This window comes from Cajanus cajan, chromosome 2 (genome assembly GCF_000230855.2).
Source record: "Cajanus cajan strain Asha chromosome 2, NIPB_CcT2T_4, whole genome shotgun sequence".
NCBI classification, from domain to species: Eukaryota; Viridiplantae; Streptophyta; class Magnoliopsida; order Fabales; family Fabaceae; genus Cajanus; species Cajanus cajan.
Genome location: NC_138518.1, coordinates 47151883 through 47168211, shown reverse-complemented (window position 1 = coordinate 47168211; position 16329 = coordinate 47151883). Strand labels below are relative to the sequence as shown.

The following is a 16329-nucleotide window of genomic DNA, read 5'->3' as shown; positions in this document are numbered from 1 at the left end:
TATATATATATATATATATATATATATATATTTCAAAATACAAAAATACAAAAAATGTATAAAAAAAAAACTTTACGATTAATGGTATTAAATCATTATTTATCCTTTTTAAAATTATAATATTGATATTAAATATTCACAACAACTTAATTAAGAGACACAAAATCATTACCACTTATATCAACTAGTGTAATTAATAATAGTAAAAACAAATGAATGTTTATCTTTATTACAACAACAAATTTTATTTTTATATATTAAAACAAAGAAGAAAAAATCTTTAAAACAATATTTCAATTCCAAAAATATTATGGAATCAAATTTTAATAACTTAACGATGTTTTTAGTTTCCCTTAAAATTAACGAGTTTTTATTTTAATTTTTATATTTTTTTTTGTCTCTAAAATTTCGATCAATACTTTTGATTTTCGAAAAATAAACATTTCTTAATTTTCATATTTTTAAAATTTAAAATTATTAATTTTAGTCATTAATATTTACTTTTAATTTTCTTAATGATATCTTGTCATACACTTTAAATAACGTGTTGCATTGGTTAACAACCATGCATTTATTCATCATCCTATATAATCTTTCAATATTTCTTATTAAGAATCACAATTTAGTATGAGAAAAGATGTTGTTGATGAATATATGGTCTTCCTCCGCAATGCTTTCCTCATACTCACTCAACAACAGTCGCAAAACAGTAATAAACGATACCGAAGCCACGTGTCAGTTTGCGTTCAAATTCAGTTATAAAAAATCTCACAGTCACACTCCTCTCGTCTACTTCCCAAGCCACCTTCCGATCGCATCGCCGCTTCTCACAGCAACAACAACCGCTCTCCGCCGCAATGCCACCACACTTCCGCCTCTCCGTGTCTCCGGCGCCGCCGACGTCATCATCGTCGGCGCCGGCGTCGCCGGTTCCGCGCTCGCCTACACCCTTGCCAAGGTGCGTTGTCTGATTTTGTTCCCCACACTCGTGTTGTAAATTTCGCGTTAAATTAATATCCACATCCATGATTATTATCTAGAGATTTTGAAATATAGTCCTTTATGATTCAAGGATTTGTAATTGAATATATAAATTATTTTAAATTACATGCCTATCTTTTTTTTTTTTTTTGTTGGAATAATTACATGCAGATTCATAAGAGATAGTGAGGACAATATTTATTTATATATTTACAATAAATTTTACATATAATTTTTAAATGTATAAATATATATCATAATTATTTTTACAAGTTTTTATATCTATAATTATGATTAAGAATGAAAATAAATTAGGACAGACTAAATTATATTATAATTTAATAAGTTTAAACCAATTGTTTTTAAATATATGTCCTAGATATGATTTATTTATCTGTCATAAATATTTTTTTTAATATTTAGTTAGAACTACAATTTTAAAGACATATTTTATAATAATTTAACATATATAATATAAATTTTTAGATGATAATTTATTTAAAATATATTTTATAATAAAATTTTTAAATAGAACATAAATCTTCCAAACTTCCTATTTTGTTTTGTTAATCAATGTATATAATAAATAGAAAACACAAAAGCTAAACATGCATATTATAAATTATTTTATCAAAAATTAATTTTTTTAATATATTATATTATATATGTGATCATTAATATATATATATATATATATATATTATAATTAAACTTTTTAAAAAAATTGATTCGTTATTAAGAAATATTATTTATCACATATGTGAATTAATCTTCTTCAAAAGTTTGACAAATAACAAATAAATGAACAGTTCCTCCAAATTTATATTTTATACATACAATAATTTAAATATATATATATATATATATATATTATTAAATTATAATTTTTATTTTTTAAAATGTATTATTTTTTAATAAAAAAATATGTATGTATAAAATAATAGTCGGGATAAGTGTCCCCACTATGTTCTATGTAAATCCGTCCCTGATTACATGCCCTTGTGTATACATTTCTTCGAGATTCAAATTTATTTTATTCTTTTCAATAATTGTTTATAAAGATTTTTTAACAATAAACTTATATTGTTGAGAGACTAAAATTGAGTTAATACTTTTTCTATAATAGTTTAGGTAGGCCTCCGGTTTGGGTTGGTGCTAAGTTTATTATTTTTTGTTTTCAAAACATCATATTTTCTAAACGCAACATATTTGGATAAAATAATTCTGAAACTAATTTGAATGCATTCTTTATAAATATTTTGAATCTGTGTCAAAATCATGAAAACAATTTTTCTTTCTTGTTTCGATTTGTAAATCTACATCACTAATGTTTGCTATTCTAAACCACACTTATTATTATTATTATTATTATTATTATTAAAATAGTATTATTATCATTATTAAAATTAAAGTAAATTACATTACACTTCCTTAAGATACTTAAAATTGCAAATAAATCTTGTATATTTTATACTTCTACACTATTGGGATACAAGTAAAGTTCTACACCATTAAAATAAGAGAGTAAAAATAAATTTATAACATGACACCACATCAAATTCTAGATTCATCTACACAATTGATTATTTTTCCTTTTTATTGTTGAGGCCATACCATTTCATATTTAACTGCAAATTTCTGCTATTTTTCTAGGAGATATATAAATGCTTCATAGACAACCCTTAAGTAATATATTTTGTATACTCCAATGTGCCTAACGTTTCTCTACGATAAGTTATCGTAGTGTGCCTATGAAGTAAAACAAAATAAAATAAAAAGTAATGTAATTGTGCTTTACATTTCTCAATAACTCCTTGCAATATTCAAATTATATATATATATATATATATATATATATATATATTTATATAAACTTGTTTCACTATGGTTCGTTGTGACTTTTAAAAAAAACTTTTGCAATGGGCCACAAGGATAAACAATACCTGTCCCAAATGACGGGAATTTTAGGAAAAAAATTATAAAAAATAAATATTGTGACAAAGGTGTAGCAATGTTGACTAGTGACACTTCTAATCGACTATTCCAAAGTGAGAAATTGATTCAAAATAACCTCACTTTGAGAATAAATTTTAGAAATTACTTCAATGTGGTAAAAAAGCCACGTCATAAAAGTAAAGAACATACTTTTAGGATTTCAATATCAAAAGGTGGATTTAAAAGATTATTGTAAATTTATAATAAAAGATGCCAAGGATTGATTTCATTGATCATCCTCGCATGTATCCTTTCCAATTATTATTCAAATTTAGTTATTAGTAGATTAATTCAACAACCAACGAAAGTATTTTAATCTTAATCCCTTAGATGAAAAATTTTAGACTCCTTAACAAAAGTCTCAATTCTTTGGTGAAGTTAATTAAGCAATCCATATTATCAAATGTTTAAAATGTTGATTAACAATTCTTATTCTATTCCTAGACAATAATAAGCATTATTAGTGTTATTTTCAAATTGTAGTTTTAAAAGGATTTCTCAACTTCAATTAATTCTATGAGATCATGCAATGAGTGATCAAGTCAAGAACAAACATTAAGAAGATAACAAAAATAATTAACTGAATAAAAACTTCATTGAATAAAAATAAGAAGAATTACATGGATTTAGTGTTAGCTCTAATGACTCAACAAATCCTACATTAGCACATCTATACCACAAAACCACATCACAGTGCAACCAAAAAAAACATAAGTCATCTATAATAGGTCTATCTTGCAACAAAACTTGGATATCATGCATATACATAATATGTATACTTGAGGTTTCAATAATCAACCGAAATCAAAAGCTATAAAGCATTTCATGATCATCAAAGTAGTAAAATAAAATCTCCTTATGAGGTTACAGTCCAAAAATTTAATATCTACACATACACCAAAATATCCATACATTTGAGTTGGTCCTACAAAAAAAACCAACAAATCCAAGAAATCATAAATCTTTAGCTCCAACCATCCCAAGATGGCCCATAGCAGCTCCAAGTCACTCTGCACAAGTTATATCTGATTTGGTACCATGTCAAGGACATGATCGTTACAATCAACACGAACAACAAGGTAAGCTTGATATAAAACAACATAACATTGAGCCTCAACTACTCACAACAACACATAATCCCACCACAGGGATCCATACAAAACCCCAATACAACACATCATATGCAACAACTAGTATACCTCACAACCAACTTCAATGAGTCTCAATGCTCACAACATCAATAATAATATCAACACTAAGATCCATGCATAACCATATCACCATACAGCTTCACATGTTACAGTTTACATACATCACAACATTGTACCAACTTCCATCATGTGTTGTCACACACGAACAACAATGGATATCTCCTAAATGAGCAGTCTATTCGACTCAACCCTATTGAAAAGTAACATCCTTGGTCACTCAGGTATCGTGGACAAAAAGATCTAGTATCATTGGTTGGGTGTAAAACAACTTAGGTATGAGTCTATTACAACATTAGTCAAAACCAAACACCCTATGGATTTAGTCCACTTTCTACCCCAAGATACCACACACCTTTTCTTACATTCACTCTCAACAACATGCACAATGCTCAATGGACAAACAACTTGTCACAACAAGCGCATGCCCAGCACAAGACACACAACAACATATATACATACATACATATACACATACATGCACCCATACTTATATATATATATATATATATGTATATATATATATATATACATTTTAGCATATCAAAACAAATCACAAATACAACCTTAATAGTTTCATGCCTACAATAGGACATACAACAACATCATATGACAACATGATACTCATAAAGGATACATCTCAATGTGAATTAAGGGCTCAACCTCCCTTTCATTCTCCCTCAACAATATGTAAAAGCATTCATAACTCAATTATAGCCACCATTGGCTTTTGCCAACATCAAAGCACTTAACAATATACAAGCATTTCTACACATAAAAAACATCATCATAAACATTTTTATCATCATTAACATCATAAATATCCTTAACATCATCAACACATAAACAACATAATATAATTAAATTCCTACAATTCATATGTTACTAGACCTGAGACAAAAACCTCTTGTTCCTAGTCCTTAAGACTATCTAAAACTCAACATTTATTCCCAATTGGAACATGCTCAAGATAACCCCTCACGGATGACAACATCATTTCCTAGCCCAACAAGGACATAGGAGTACATGACACAACACTAGAAACACATCCTGACAAAATAGGATTTTTTCGAGTGATGTTTAACTCACTCGATGAAAATCTCTTCGCATACAACTCTTGCTCAACAAGACTCTCTCATTAGGCAACCAAAGCCCTCTATGGCTCCTTGCTAAGTGAACACAAGCTTGCTAAGTGTCCCAACCAATTTATGGGTCCTCTTGCTAAGCGAGCTTCTCTTGTTCAGTAGCCACAACATTTTGTGGCTTCCCCTTGTTGAGTGAGATTTTCTCTCTTAGCATAGCCTTAACCAATTATGGGTTTTTGGCCTTCAACCCATGAAGGCCTACTTAGCGAGAATCATCTCATTGAGCGAGAATGCACAACACCTCCATGATGCCACTCTTGAACACCATCTAAACCTCCAAACCAACATGCAATCCATCCAATCTTGTCAAAACATCATCTAGAACACGAAACCACTTAGAAACAACACATTCAACAACATTTGTGCACAAAATCAACAATTACAACTTCATCTTAAACCCCCCTTCCTCGGAAAAAAATCCAACATGTACAAATTCAATTTTCAACATTCATCCATAAATTCAACACAAAACATCGACAAATGTGCTTATACAATATGTATAAGTTACAATTAAACTTTTTTTTACCTCAATTGAGCTTCTTATTGAGAAGAATCAAGGTAGAAGAGAAACTCCCTTTACAACTCCTAACAAGAGCTCCAATGACTTTGATCCTCGAGATTTCAATTCCACAATCTTCCTTTGGCTTTAAGATGTTCCAGTCTCTAGCTTTAGGGAAGATTCACAACAAAACGGATGATTAGAAGCTCAATCTTGAATCTCATAGCTCTTCTCTCTAACTTCTTTCTAGAATACTATAATATGAAACTCATGAAGTTTCCTTTTCAAAATTTCCTTATATACCTCAGTGCTCCTCGGGTCAAATATCACACATTTAAGGTATATCATCTATAATTTAAGCTTAGGATTATCTCCACATTAACCCACATCCCTTTACAGGAAAAACAAAATAAAACAACACATATAAATGCATATATCACCAAAATGCATATTTATGCAAAATCAGGTGTTACATCAGTTACATGAAACACCAACAATAGGATGAATTAGTTGCTCATAGCTAATGGAGACTCACAAGAACTATATGAAGACTAATGCTTCTCATTCTATTCTCTCAAAATCTTAGTTCAAATTCATTGTGTATGATTGTCTTCTTCTCTTCACGACTAGGTATTTTTATAGAACTTTTACTTGGCTTTTTACTTGTGGACTTGCTTAAGCGACCAAGATAGCATGCTTAAGCAAACCTTTATAATATTTCATGTGTTGATCATGCTTGAGCGAGGCATACTAGAACAATTGCTCTAATCTCTTTGCTTCTTAATTCTTTTGATTGGCTTTTCTGATCCTGTGTTCTTTTTCTATCTAATAACACCAGAAACATTAAAAATATCTAATAAACTATAAAAAAAATTCATGTAAATAAACTAATATAGTTTTCATTGCTTGTTTTTGGTAAAAACATGATTAAAAAGTATAAGACATGTCAGATAATATTACTTAATACTACTGATAATAGACACACATACACATATTTGGAAATTATCACTCTTCCTTTTACAATATATAGAAGGTAGGACTACAATAATTCAAGACAAATGATGTCAACTTGGAAATTTTTTGGTAACCTTACAGAAGATAATGTAGTACGTACATCTTATGTTGGTGATGATTTTCATGTGTTATGTTTGGTTCCAAATGAAAATCCTTTTATATGGTAGTTTGTGTGCTATAATTTGCTATCAATTTATGTATTTTGATTATCATAGATTTTCAATCTATTGTCAACATCTTTCTTACTTTGACTAGGGGAAACTAGATTGATACCATACAGAAAATGAATGCTTTGATTGTTTACTACGAAGATCTTCCTTAAGCATATATGTATTGAAATTTTTGAAGGATGGACGGCGGGTCCATGTTATTGAGAAAGACTTGAGAGAGCCAAACAGAATGGTTGGTGAACTTCTCCAACCAGGAGGATATCTAAAGCTAATGGAATTAGGATTAGAAGGTATGTATCAAATTATCTAGCAAACAAGATTATTCCAAGACTAAGTTATGTGCCTTTCTCATTCACTATTCTGTTTCAGTTTATTCATATTTATACATGTTGGGAAACTAGCCTAGTTTTGCTTTATTATTTTTTTTTATATTATTTAGTTTGATTTTATTGCCACCTCTGTATGCTTGCAAATCTTGTAACCTGTATTATAAATAGAGTCTTCTCTCTAAGGGATTTATGTATTCACTATAATAACCCAAACAACAACAACAAAAATATCAACAACTCCTTTATCCAAATTCTGCATCAGGTCCACTTATCTCACTCTCTTGGTCTTTAGACATGACAAAACCATCTTAATCATCTCTTTGTGAGTTCCTCAATAAGGACTATTTTCAATTTTCTCACTGATTCATTTATTCCTAAATTTGTGTTGTATTCCTCAACTCACCCACCTTGACATATTCATCCGCACTACACCAAACTTTTGCTCATGTTGACATTTACTGTGCAAATTTCACTAATTGTGGTCTTAAAGCTTGACTCCTAAACCCTTTGTCATTTCATGATGTCACTTAAACAAGAGAAACATATTATCAATATTTTTTTAATGAAATGATAATTCTTTGAAGGCCATAACTTATTTCTCTTAATTTTTTAATGTATTTTTCACTGAAATTAGCTTATGCTAAATGGTAGAGTAAGTTTTGCTGTGAGATACCATTCTCATATTAGTCTAATATTATCAATATATTCTACGTTGTCAGACTGCATGGAGCAAATTGATGCACAAAGAGTGCTAGGATATGTTTTCTTCAAGGACAAGGAAAAAACTAAGTTGAATTATCCTTTAGAGAAGTTTAGTTATGATGTGGCTGGTAGGAGCTTCCATAATGGACGGTTTATACAAAGGATGAGAGAAAAAGCTTCTGCTCTACACTAGTAATCCTCTTATTCTATTGTGATTCATAAATGAATTATTAAAATTATCTACTTTGCTACAAAATAAGTTAAAAGTTGGCTAATTGTCCATTGAAATTGTTGTTTGTGTATTATTTATTTTTTCCAAATAGTATTATTTGTTTTGTTTACTGTTCAGTGTACGAATAGAGCAGGGCACTGTAACATCTCTTCTGGAACAGGATAACAAAACTGTTATAGGGGTTAAGTACAAAACTAAAGATGGCCAAGAACTTAAAGCATATGCTCCCCTCACAATTGTTTGTGATGGCTGTTTCTCAAATCTACGTCGGTTTCTTTGCCACCCTAAGGTTGAATTGTCTTATGAATAAGTTTAGTGACAAAATATTATTTTTCATTTTTAATGATGTCAATTCAAAGAAAGTTTTCTAATACCACAAAATATATAGGATTTTGTCAGTTTTGCACCATTTTCTTGACTTCCCCTTATATATTATTAAACACTTGGCAGGTAGAAGTACTCTCCTATTCTGCAGGTTTAGTACTGGAGAATTGTCAACTCCCATTTGAAAATTATGGGAATATTATTATGGATTATCCTTCCTTTGTGTTATTTTATCGTATCAGTAGCACTGAGATTCGCTGCTTAGTTGACATAGCTGGTCAAAAATTTCCTCCAGGTGGAATGGCCAACTACCTAAAAACTATGGTAGCTTCAGAGGTATGATCCTCAATTCCTTCTTGACTTATGGACTATAAACCACTGACTTCAATACAAACACTTGATATAACATGGACATGGACATGAACATCGAGACATAACTAATGTCCAAAAAGTAAAACATGAGAACACGACATGTATTTATAAGTTTTACAATTTTTATATGATAACTTTTAGAAGATGAACAATATCTTTTAAAAGTTAAAACATCAAATAATTCTTATAAAAATAAGTCTTACTATAGATAAAAAAATGTTATGAACCTTAATTACAATAATTATAAATAAGTTGACTTTTAAATTTTTTTTATAATAAAGGTGTTAGATAAATGTTTGATTAAGAGTTGGAGTTGACTCACTCTTTTAGTTCATGTTCAAGTTAAAAGTGTTAAAGTTGTGTTATAGAGGCATTTGAACAAAAACATAATAATTACAAATTGTGACATGATATAGATGTGTTGAACATGTATCATGGCATGTCTAACAAATGTTATGTCAAAAACATGTCTGACATGATATTTTATAGATGTGACAGTGCTTCATAATTCATGGCTGGATTGTCTAGTTTTTAATTATTTTCTGCCTTCATCTTCTATGAATGTTGTGTAATTTTCCAGATTCCACATGAACTTCATGACGCTTTCATTTCTGCAATTGATCGAGGAAATATTAGAGTCATGCCTAATAGAAGCATGTCAGCTGATCGATATCCTACTACTCCTGGAGCTCTATTAATGGGTGATGCTTTCAACATGCGTCATCCATTGACCGGTGGAGGAATGACAGTGGCATTGTCTGATATTGTTCTGTTGCGGGATCTTCTTAAGCCAATTTGTGACCTGAATGATGCAACCTCACTATGCAAACATCTTGAATCCTTTTACATCTTACGCAAGGTAAGTACTATTTACTTTTTGACTTATATTATGAACAAAACTTTAGTACAGTTTATTAGATGTAATTGGTATTGTTCTCTATTTAGAATTGGAGATTTATTTTGATAATGTGTGTAAATGTATATTAATGAAATATACATTAAATATAAATGTATATTATTGAGATGAATCTCCCATTTTGATTGGAGAATAATACTAACTGCACTTAAACTACTGTACTTAAATTTTATTTTTTAAATCGGTGCTTATCGAATGTTTCTTAAGTGCATGATGTTTATTTAATAATATCTGCTGCATGTTTTTTAAGGACCTAATGATTTCTATTTAATAATATGATAGTAAAATTTGCAAACCCATTATCCAAAACTGTTAAGTGAAGACATGTGAATGTTTTGATCACTCACACTAAAGCCTTTTATTAGAACTTGAAACATGGATAATTTGAGGCCATTTACCCTGTGCTCATATTCAACTTTTTTCTTTGTGGTATTGGGGTGGCAAAGGTTGACATGACATTAGATTTTAGGCGACTTAGTCATATAGGCATTGATATCACATCATGAGTCAATTAATCCAAAGGCTTAATCTGAAAGGTGAGACTAGAAAAACATAAATGCTTTAATATTACATTACTAACATTAAAATATGACAGTAAATTAAGAATCCCTAATCTTCAAAAGAGATGTGGACTTCAACTCATTACTTGACATGTTGTTTGCAGCCTATGGCATCCACCATAAATACTCTGGCAGATACCCCATATAAGGTCTTTTCTGCTTCACCCAATGATGTTGATGCTATAAATGAAATACGCCAAACAAGTTTTGACTACTTGAGCCTTGGAAGATTTTTTTCAGGTGGATACATTACTCTACTCTCTGGTCTAAATCCTAGCCTATTGAGTTTAGTTCTCCATTTTTCTGCTGCTACATGTTATGGAGTTGGCCGTTTTCTCTTGCCATTTCCTTCATTTGAACGCTTATGGACTGGAGCTAGATTATTTTTGGTGAGTTCCTCCTTCCACCCATTTCCATCCATCTAATTTAGCTTTGGCAAGTTCCTCCTTGAACGCTTATAGATTGGAGTTATATTAGTTTTAGTGCCTTCTGTGATCTTGTTATATATCGATAAGTTTCATTGTAGCATGTTTGCCTTATCTTTTATAAACATGAATTAAAAACTAGTTATGCAATAATTTAATCATGTTGCAACATAGTTCACAAAAGTTGAGGTCTCTTCTGTAGTGTCAATGATCATTGTTTTCGTAATATATATTGTCAGTGACACTTAAAGTGCTATAATTCTTAACCAATGAATATCTTTCAGTGTGCATTTGTTATAATACTTCCCATCATCAAGGCTGGAGGAGAAAGAAGGCAAAAAAAATTTCTTGTATCCGTACCAACACTTTATAAAGCTCCTCTTAATAAGTGATGCATTCTGGAGTAAGAGAACACTTCCAATGCTCCTTTTACTATTAGCATTCTCCATTATTTTATGTCCTAAAATTAAGGAGAATTTCAATGTATACAAGGGACTTTTATGTCTTTTTGGAAGAGATTACTGATGAAGGGTTTCTATAGGTTTTAGGAGGTAATCGGTCAACTCTTTTTTTCGCTCACTGTCCAAAATAAAAGGAAAAAAGAGACATTGTCTTAAACCTAAAAAATGTGTGCTTCTGTAATGTATTTCAATAATGTCTTTATACCTTTAGCAAACATTGTACCAATAAAAAATAACATTTAATTTGGTTCATAATGAATGTATGGGAAAGAAAATTAGATATAAACACCATCTATCTATCTATTTATATATAGGCTAAATGCCTAATTTGGTCCCTCATAATAATTAAAATTTTCAATTTGGTCCCACTTTATTTTTTGGTTTCAATTTAGTCACTCCAATAATTTAAAAATACATCAATGTGGGACTTCCGTCCAAATTTCACAAACAACGTTTACAAGAGTCCTATGTGGAAATTCCTACGTGGCTTCCATTCGTGCGTGGCTCCATTTCCGTGAGAGAAGAATCCTCCATTCTTCCAACGTGGCTCCATTCGCGCGGGAGAGAAGAGAAGAATCGCGGCATTCGTGAAGAAGACGTTGTGGAGAAGAGGAATCGTTGATTGTGAGTCAATGGTAAGGGCTTGGTGAAGAAGACGAACTTGGGTGTGGATCCTATTGACATTGGGTAAGTGGTTTTTTAGGGGTTTTTGATTTAGGGTTCGAGTTAAGGTATTATTGGGTTGTTGTTGGAAGATGGGTTTTGGTTTAGGGTTTGAAATCGTGTGGGACTGAAAATTGGGTTTTTAATAAAGGGTTTTGGTTCGTATATGGGTTTTGGTTTTGGGATTAAGGTTTGAAATCGTGTGGTCCCAAAAATGGATTGCTGACATGATGTAGTGTGTTTTGCATTTGTTGGCCTGTATACATGCATATGTTGGCCCACTAATACAGTCATAGACTGATCCTAATTTATTTGCATATGTTGGCCCACTAATGTTGAATTTTTTACTATGTTGGCCCACTGGTGTGTTGGTTGTTATCTATGCATATATTAATTGTGTTTTGTATTAATTTTTAATTAATTATTTATCTATAATTGAAAATATACATTACAATAGGTTTATATTAAATTACGTGTCGTGGATTTTTATAGGAATTGCTTGACATGGAAGAGTATTTTGAGGTAGTTGTCCATCATGGGGAAGTTTGTGAATAGAGAGAAGTTAGATTATGTGGATCATGATTCCACATAGTCATGTGACCTTGATAGATGGTCGTATTTTGAAATATTGGATATTTTAAGGGAAATGGGATATATTATAGTGGATAAGATGTGGTATTATGTGGGTGGGGTTGATTTTGAGAATGGGCTGAAGTTGTTGTCTAATGATAAGGGGGCCATGGAAATGATAAGGATAACAAGATAGTTCAGAAATGTTAGATTATATGTTGAACATCCCACATCTGAAGCTGAAATTATACAAAGTTTAGAATCACCTGCTGTTGTAACAAATGATGGGCCGATGCTTAACGATAGTGGGCCTAATGATAGTGGGCCTGATCCTTTTGTTGATGATGAGATTGTGATAGAGGCTGATATTGGTGGTGATTGTGGGGTTTGGTGTGTTGCTAATGATGTGAGTGTGGCAGAGGTGGTGTTGGTGATGAATGTGGGGTCAGGGCTGAGATTGTGCCTGAGTTTGGGACTGTTGGTGTTGATGAGTGTGTGCTTGAGAATGTTGTGGGTAATGAATGTGAGCCTACAAAGTGATGATGTTTGTGATGATAATGAAAGAGATGATAGTTATTGCAGTTATCCTTCAGTACATTTGGGTGATTCCAACGCCATTGGAAAGCTAACATCTAAGACTACAACTTCCATGAAGACCTTAAGACCAGATTCGGTCATCTACACTCACCGCTGCAGCGCTCAATTCAGCGCTTTAGCTCTGGATTTCTGCCATCTCAATTTCCTTTCCACGACCATGGCTGTGAATCCACGGCCATGGCTGCAAGTTTCTGCCACTCCAACTTTTCCCCACAGCCATGGCTGCAAATCCACAGCCATGACTGCAAGTCTCTGCCACTCCATTTCCCCCCCACAGCCATGGTTGCAAAACCACAACCATGGCTACAAGTCTCTACCATCACGTTTTTCCCTCCCACGGCTATAGCTGTGAATTCACGGCTATGGTTGTGAGTTTCTACAAGTTCATTTTTCCTCCACGGCTATGACTGTGGGTCTCAAAATTCTCTAAAATTCCATGGATTTCACCTTTGATCTTCTCCTTTTCTTCACCAATCTTCCCCCTAAACATGATCTATACCCATGATTACCACCACATTCATTCAAGAAACCCAGAAACCACAAAATTTTGGACATGCATGCATCAACATTCTTGATCTCCCATTTTTACCTCACTCATTCAAGAACACCACAGCCCCAACAACATGCAACCCACCCAACTCAATTATTCAGCCTCCAAATCACATCCTAGATGATAATCCGACTACATGCAACCCAAAATGCAAAACAAATTCGAGTTCTAGCTTCCCTTACCTCGAAACGGAGTGAACGATGAACTCTGAGCTACTCCGAGGTTGAAAAAGAAGAAGATGGAATGGGAATTCGACTCCGAGCATCAAAGCTCCCTAGCACATCAATTGCTCCGCAACCTTGAGAATCAACAAGAAATGAAAGAGATTTGGGAGAAGGAAATGTGAAAAAGAGAGGGAATGAGAAAGAGGAAAAATGAGAGGGGGAGAAAGAGGCTACGGGTCTCACATTATTAATTTGATAAAATATTGAAATAGACTATTTTATAATTTAATCATAAAAAATATTTATCTGGATATATTACCTTTAGTTATGAGCTTTTTAAAATATTATTTATAATAATATTTTTTTTTACAAATCCCATTATAAATAATAATAATTTATTTGTTATAAAAACTTAATAACAAACTTAATATTACATTGTTAAAAAAATTTATATATTAATTAACAAAATAATATTTTCTTAACTTAAATAATTTCTTTTTTATTCGTGCATTTCGCTGGTCTATGTCTAATTATGTATAAATCTTGGCTTATTTTGGCTTGTAAACAAACAGAAACAGATACCATTCGTCAAAGTCAAATTCTCTGGTAGTTGCTGTAAGAAAAATTGCCTATTATTTCTTGTGGTATATTCAGTCATATAGGAAGCGACAACTACAATAAACTTCCTTAAACACTCTTAAGAGAAGAAAAAAAATTAAAAAAAATGAAATAAGCTTCTCTCAAAATTAATATTAACTTATATATAAATTAATTTCTAAAAGCTTTTTGTATTAATTTTTTTAAAACTTATTTTTAATTTATAAATAAGTTAGCTTTAATTTAATGGAATGAAAAGTCCATGTCATTTTTACTTCTTGTTTTCATCTCTTAGAAGTGCTTAGAGAAGTTCATTGGAATAATCCTTAAATAAAATAAAGATTTAATGTAACATTTAGTCCCTAACTTTTTTTAATAATTTTTCAATTAAATCCCTAAATTAAAAAAATTGCAGTAAGGTCCTTTATCTTTTATTTTATTGTAATTTAATCCACTAAAGTTAAAAATTTGTTTTCTATTCATGAAATTTCACAAAATATTTTATATAGATATGAACAATGACACTCAATAATAATCTAATATGGTTATTTAGGTATATAGATATTAAAAATATTTTGTGAAATTTCACATCGTAAATGAATTTCTAGTTAAAAGAATTAAATTATAAAAATATATAAAAAAAAATGAAATACCCAATTACAAATTATATTAGTTTAAAGGCTTAAAATAAATTGGAAAGTAAACTATTTCAGGGCTACATGGAAGGTATTCATTATTTGAAACATTGGTTTTTTAACATGTCGCTATTAATTTCATTCTAATCGCACCTAAAGTTTACGATAAAAATATTTACAAATAAATTATTAATAAAATTCTGTATAACAAAAATTTGCTTCTATATTGAAGTTTATTTGATAAAAGTAATAATATATCAAATTTATTTTAAATTGTATTTTATTCAACTTTTAAATTTAAAATTAACACGAACTCTTTTTATACCCGCAATGCTTTTAACTATCAGTAACTGAAAAAAAAAAAAAAGGAACAATATGGCACGGGCTATTTGCTCATTGGTTCTAGTCATTGTCTACAGAAGTAACAACATCTTCAGTATACAATAACTAAACCAAACAACCATCAACAGCACAAAAATCAGTGAAGAAATCAACACAACAAAACAACACAGCAAAGCAACACAACACAAAGCTCAGCACAACAAAAGCCTAAAGGAACCACCCCCACAGAGTGTCCACTAGACTCGAACTGCTCTGATACCACTAAAGTGTAACGACCCACCTGGTCAATACACACAGCACAACACACCAGAATACTACACAGAAACGAACAAGTATATACATATAGGATCTAGAATATATATATATATATATATATACAAGGTTCAAATCCGTCTAGAATCAGAGTGTACAAAATACATCCAAAAAATGCTAGCTAAGTAGCCAAATACATCAAATAGAATAAAACTCCATTTTCTAGTTGCAGACTCTTCTCAGCAAACACCAACCTAACCCTGCCCTGCTCCCATACGTAGTATGATCATCGCAGTCCAAACCACATGGAAACAACAAAGGGTAAGTTAGTGAAAGAAACAACGTACATATATAAATATATGAATAATAAACAGCTACAGCTATCAGCACATCAATCATCTTAACAACATCAGCTTAATATATATAACAACACACATTTCACATCATTCAGCAATGACAGCAGAAAGCAGCAGTACACAACGGTAAACAGCAGTAAACACACAATGCGTCGTCACGCATATAAGTTAGTATTGGTCGCTTGTAAGCGGTATAGCTCGACCTGCCCCCTATACCGTGGTCGCTTTATACACGTGAGCCTCGACCTTGCCCACACACGGGACCACTAA

General features: G+C 31.3%; 1 protein-coding gene across 2 annotated transcripts; it reads left to right on the top strand.

Annotated features, from left to right (window-relative positions):
* The first annotated feature begins 585 nt into the window (after positions 1–585).
* On the top strand, positions 586–14188 carry LOC109811686 (squalene epoxidase 3). 2 transcript variants are annotated; one of them, XM_083068301.1, is made up of 9 exons: positions 586–958; positions 7191–7302; positions 8061–8235; positions 8393–8564; positions 8726–8935; positions 9552–9830; positions 10552–10596; positions 10688–10836; positions 11157–11619. In XM_083068301.1, the coding sequence occupies exons 1-8, from the start codon at positions 638–640 to the stop codon at positions 10715–10717; spliced, it is 1344 nt and encodes a 447-aa protein (XP_082924427.1). In that variant the 5' UTR covers positions 586–637; the 3' UTR covers positions 10718–10836; positions 11157–11619. The 2 variants fall into 2 exon arrangements, with proteins under 2 accessions (XP_082924427.1, XP_082924426.1); XM_083068300.1 differs by adding an exon at positions 12489–14188 and having other exon boundaries at positions 590–958; positions 10552–10836; positions 11157–12020.
* The last annotated feature ends 2141 nt before the right edge of the window (positions 14189–16329 follow it).

What these genes read in the sequence shown, in the direction of transcription:
- LOC109811686 (XM_083068300.1), top strand. Translation starts at nt 638, where the DNA reads ATGTTGTTGATGAATATATGGTCTTCCTCCGCAATGCTTTCCTCATAC. An exon ending in AAAGCTTCTGCTCTACACTA is followed by an intron (nt 8,236 to 8,392) that starts GTAATCCTCTTA and finishes TTTACTGTTCAG; the next exon opens with TGTACGAATAGAGCAGGGCA. An exon ending in CCTTTTACATCTTACGCAAG is followed by an intron (nt 9,831 to 10,551) that starts GTAAGTACTATT and finishes TGTTGTTTGCAG; the next exon opens with CCTATGGCATCCACCATAAA.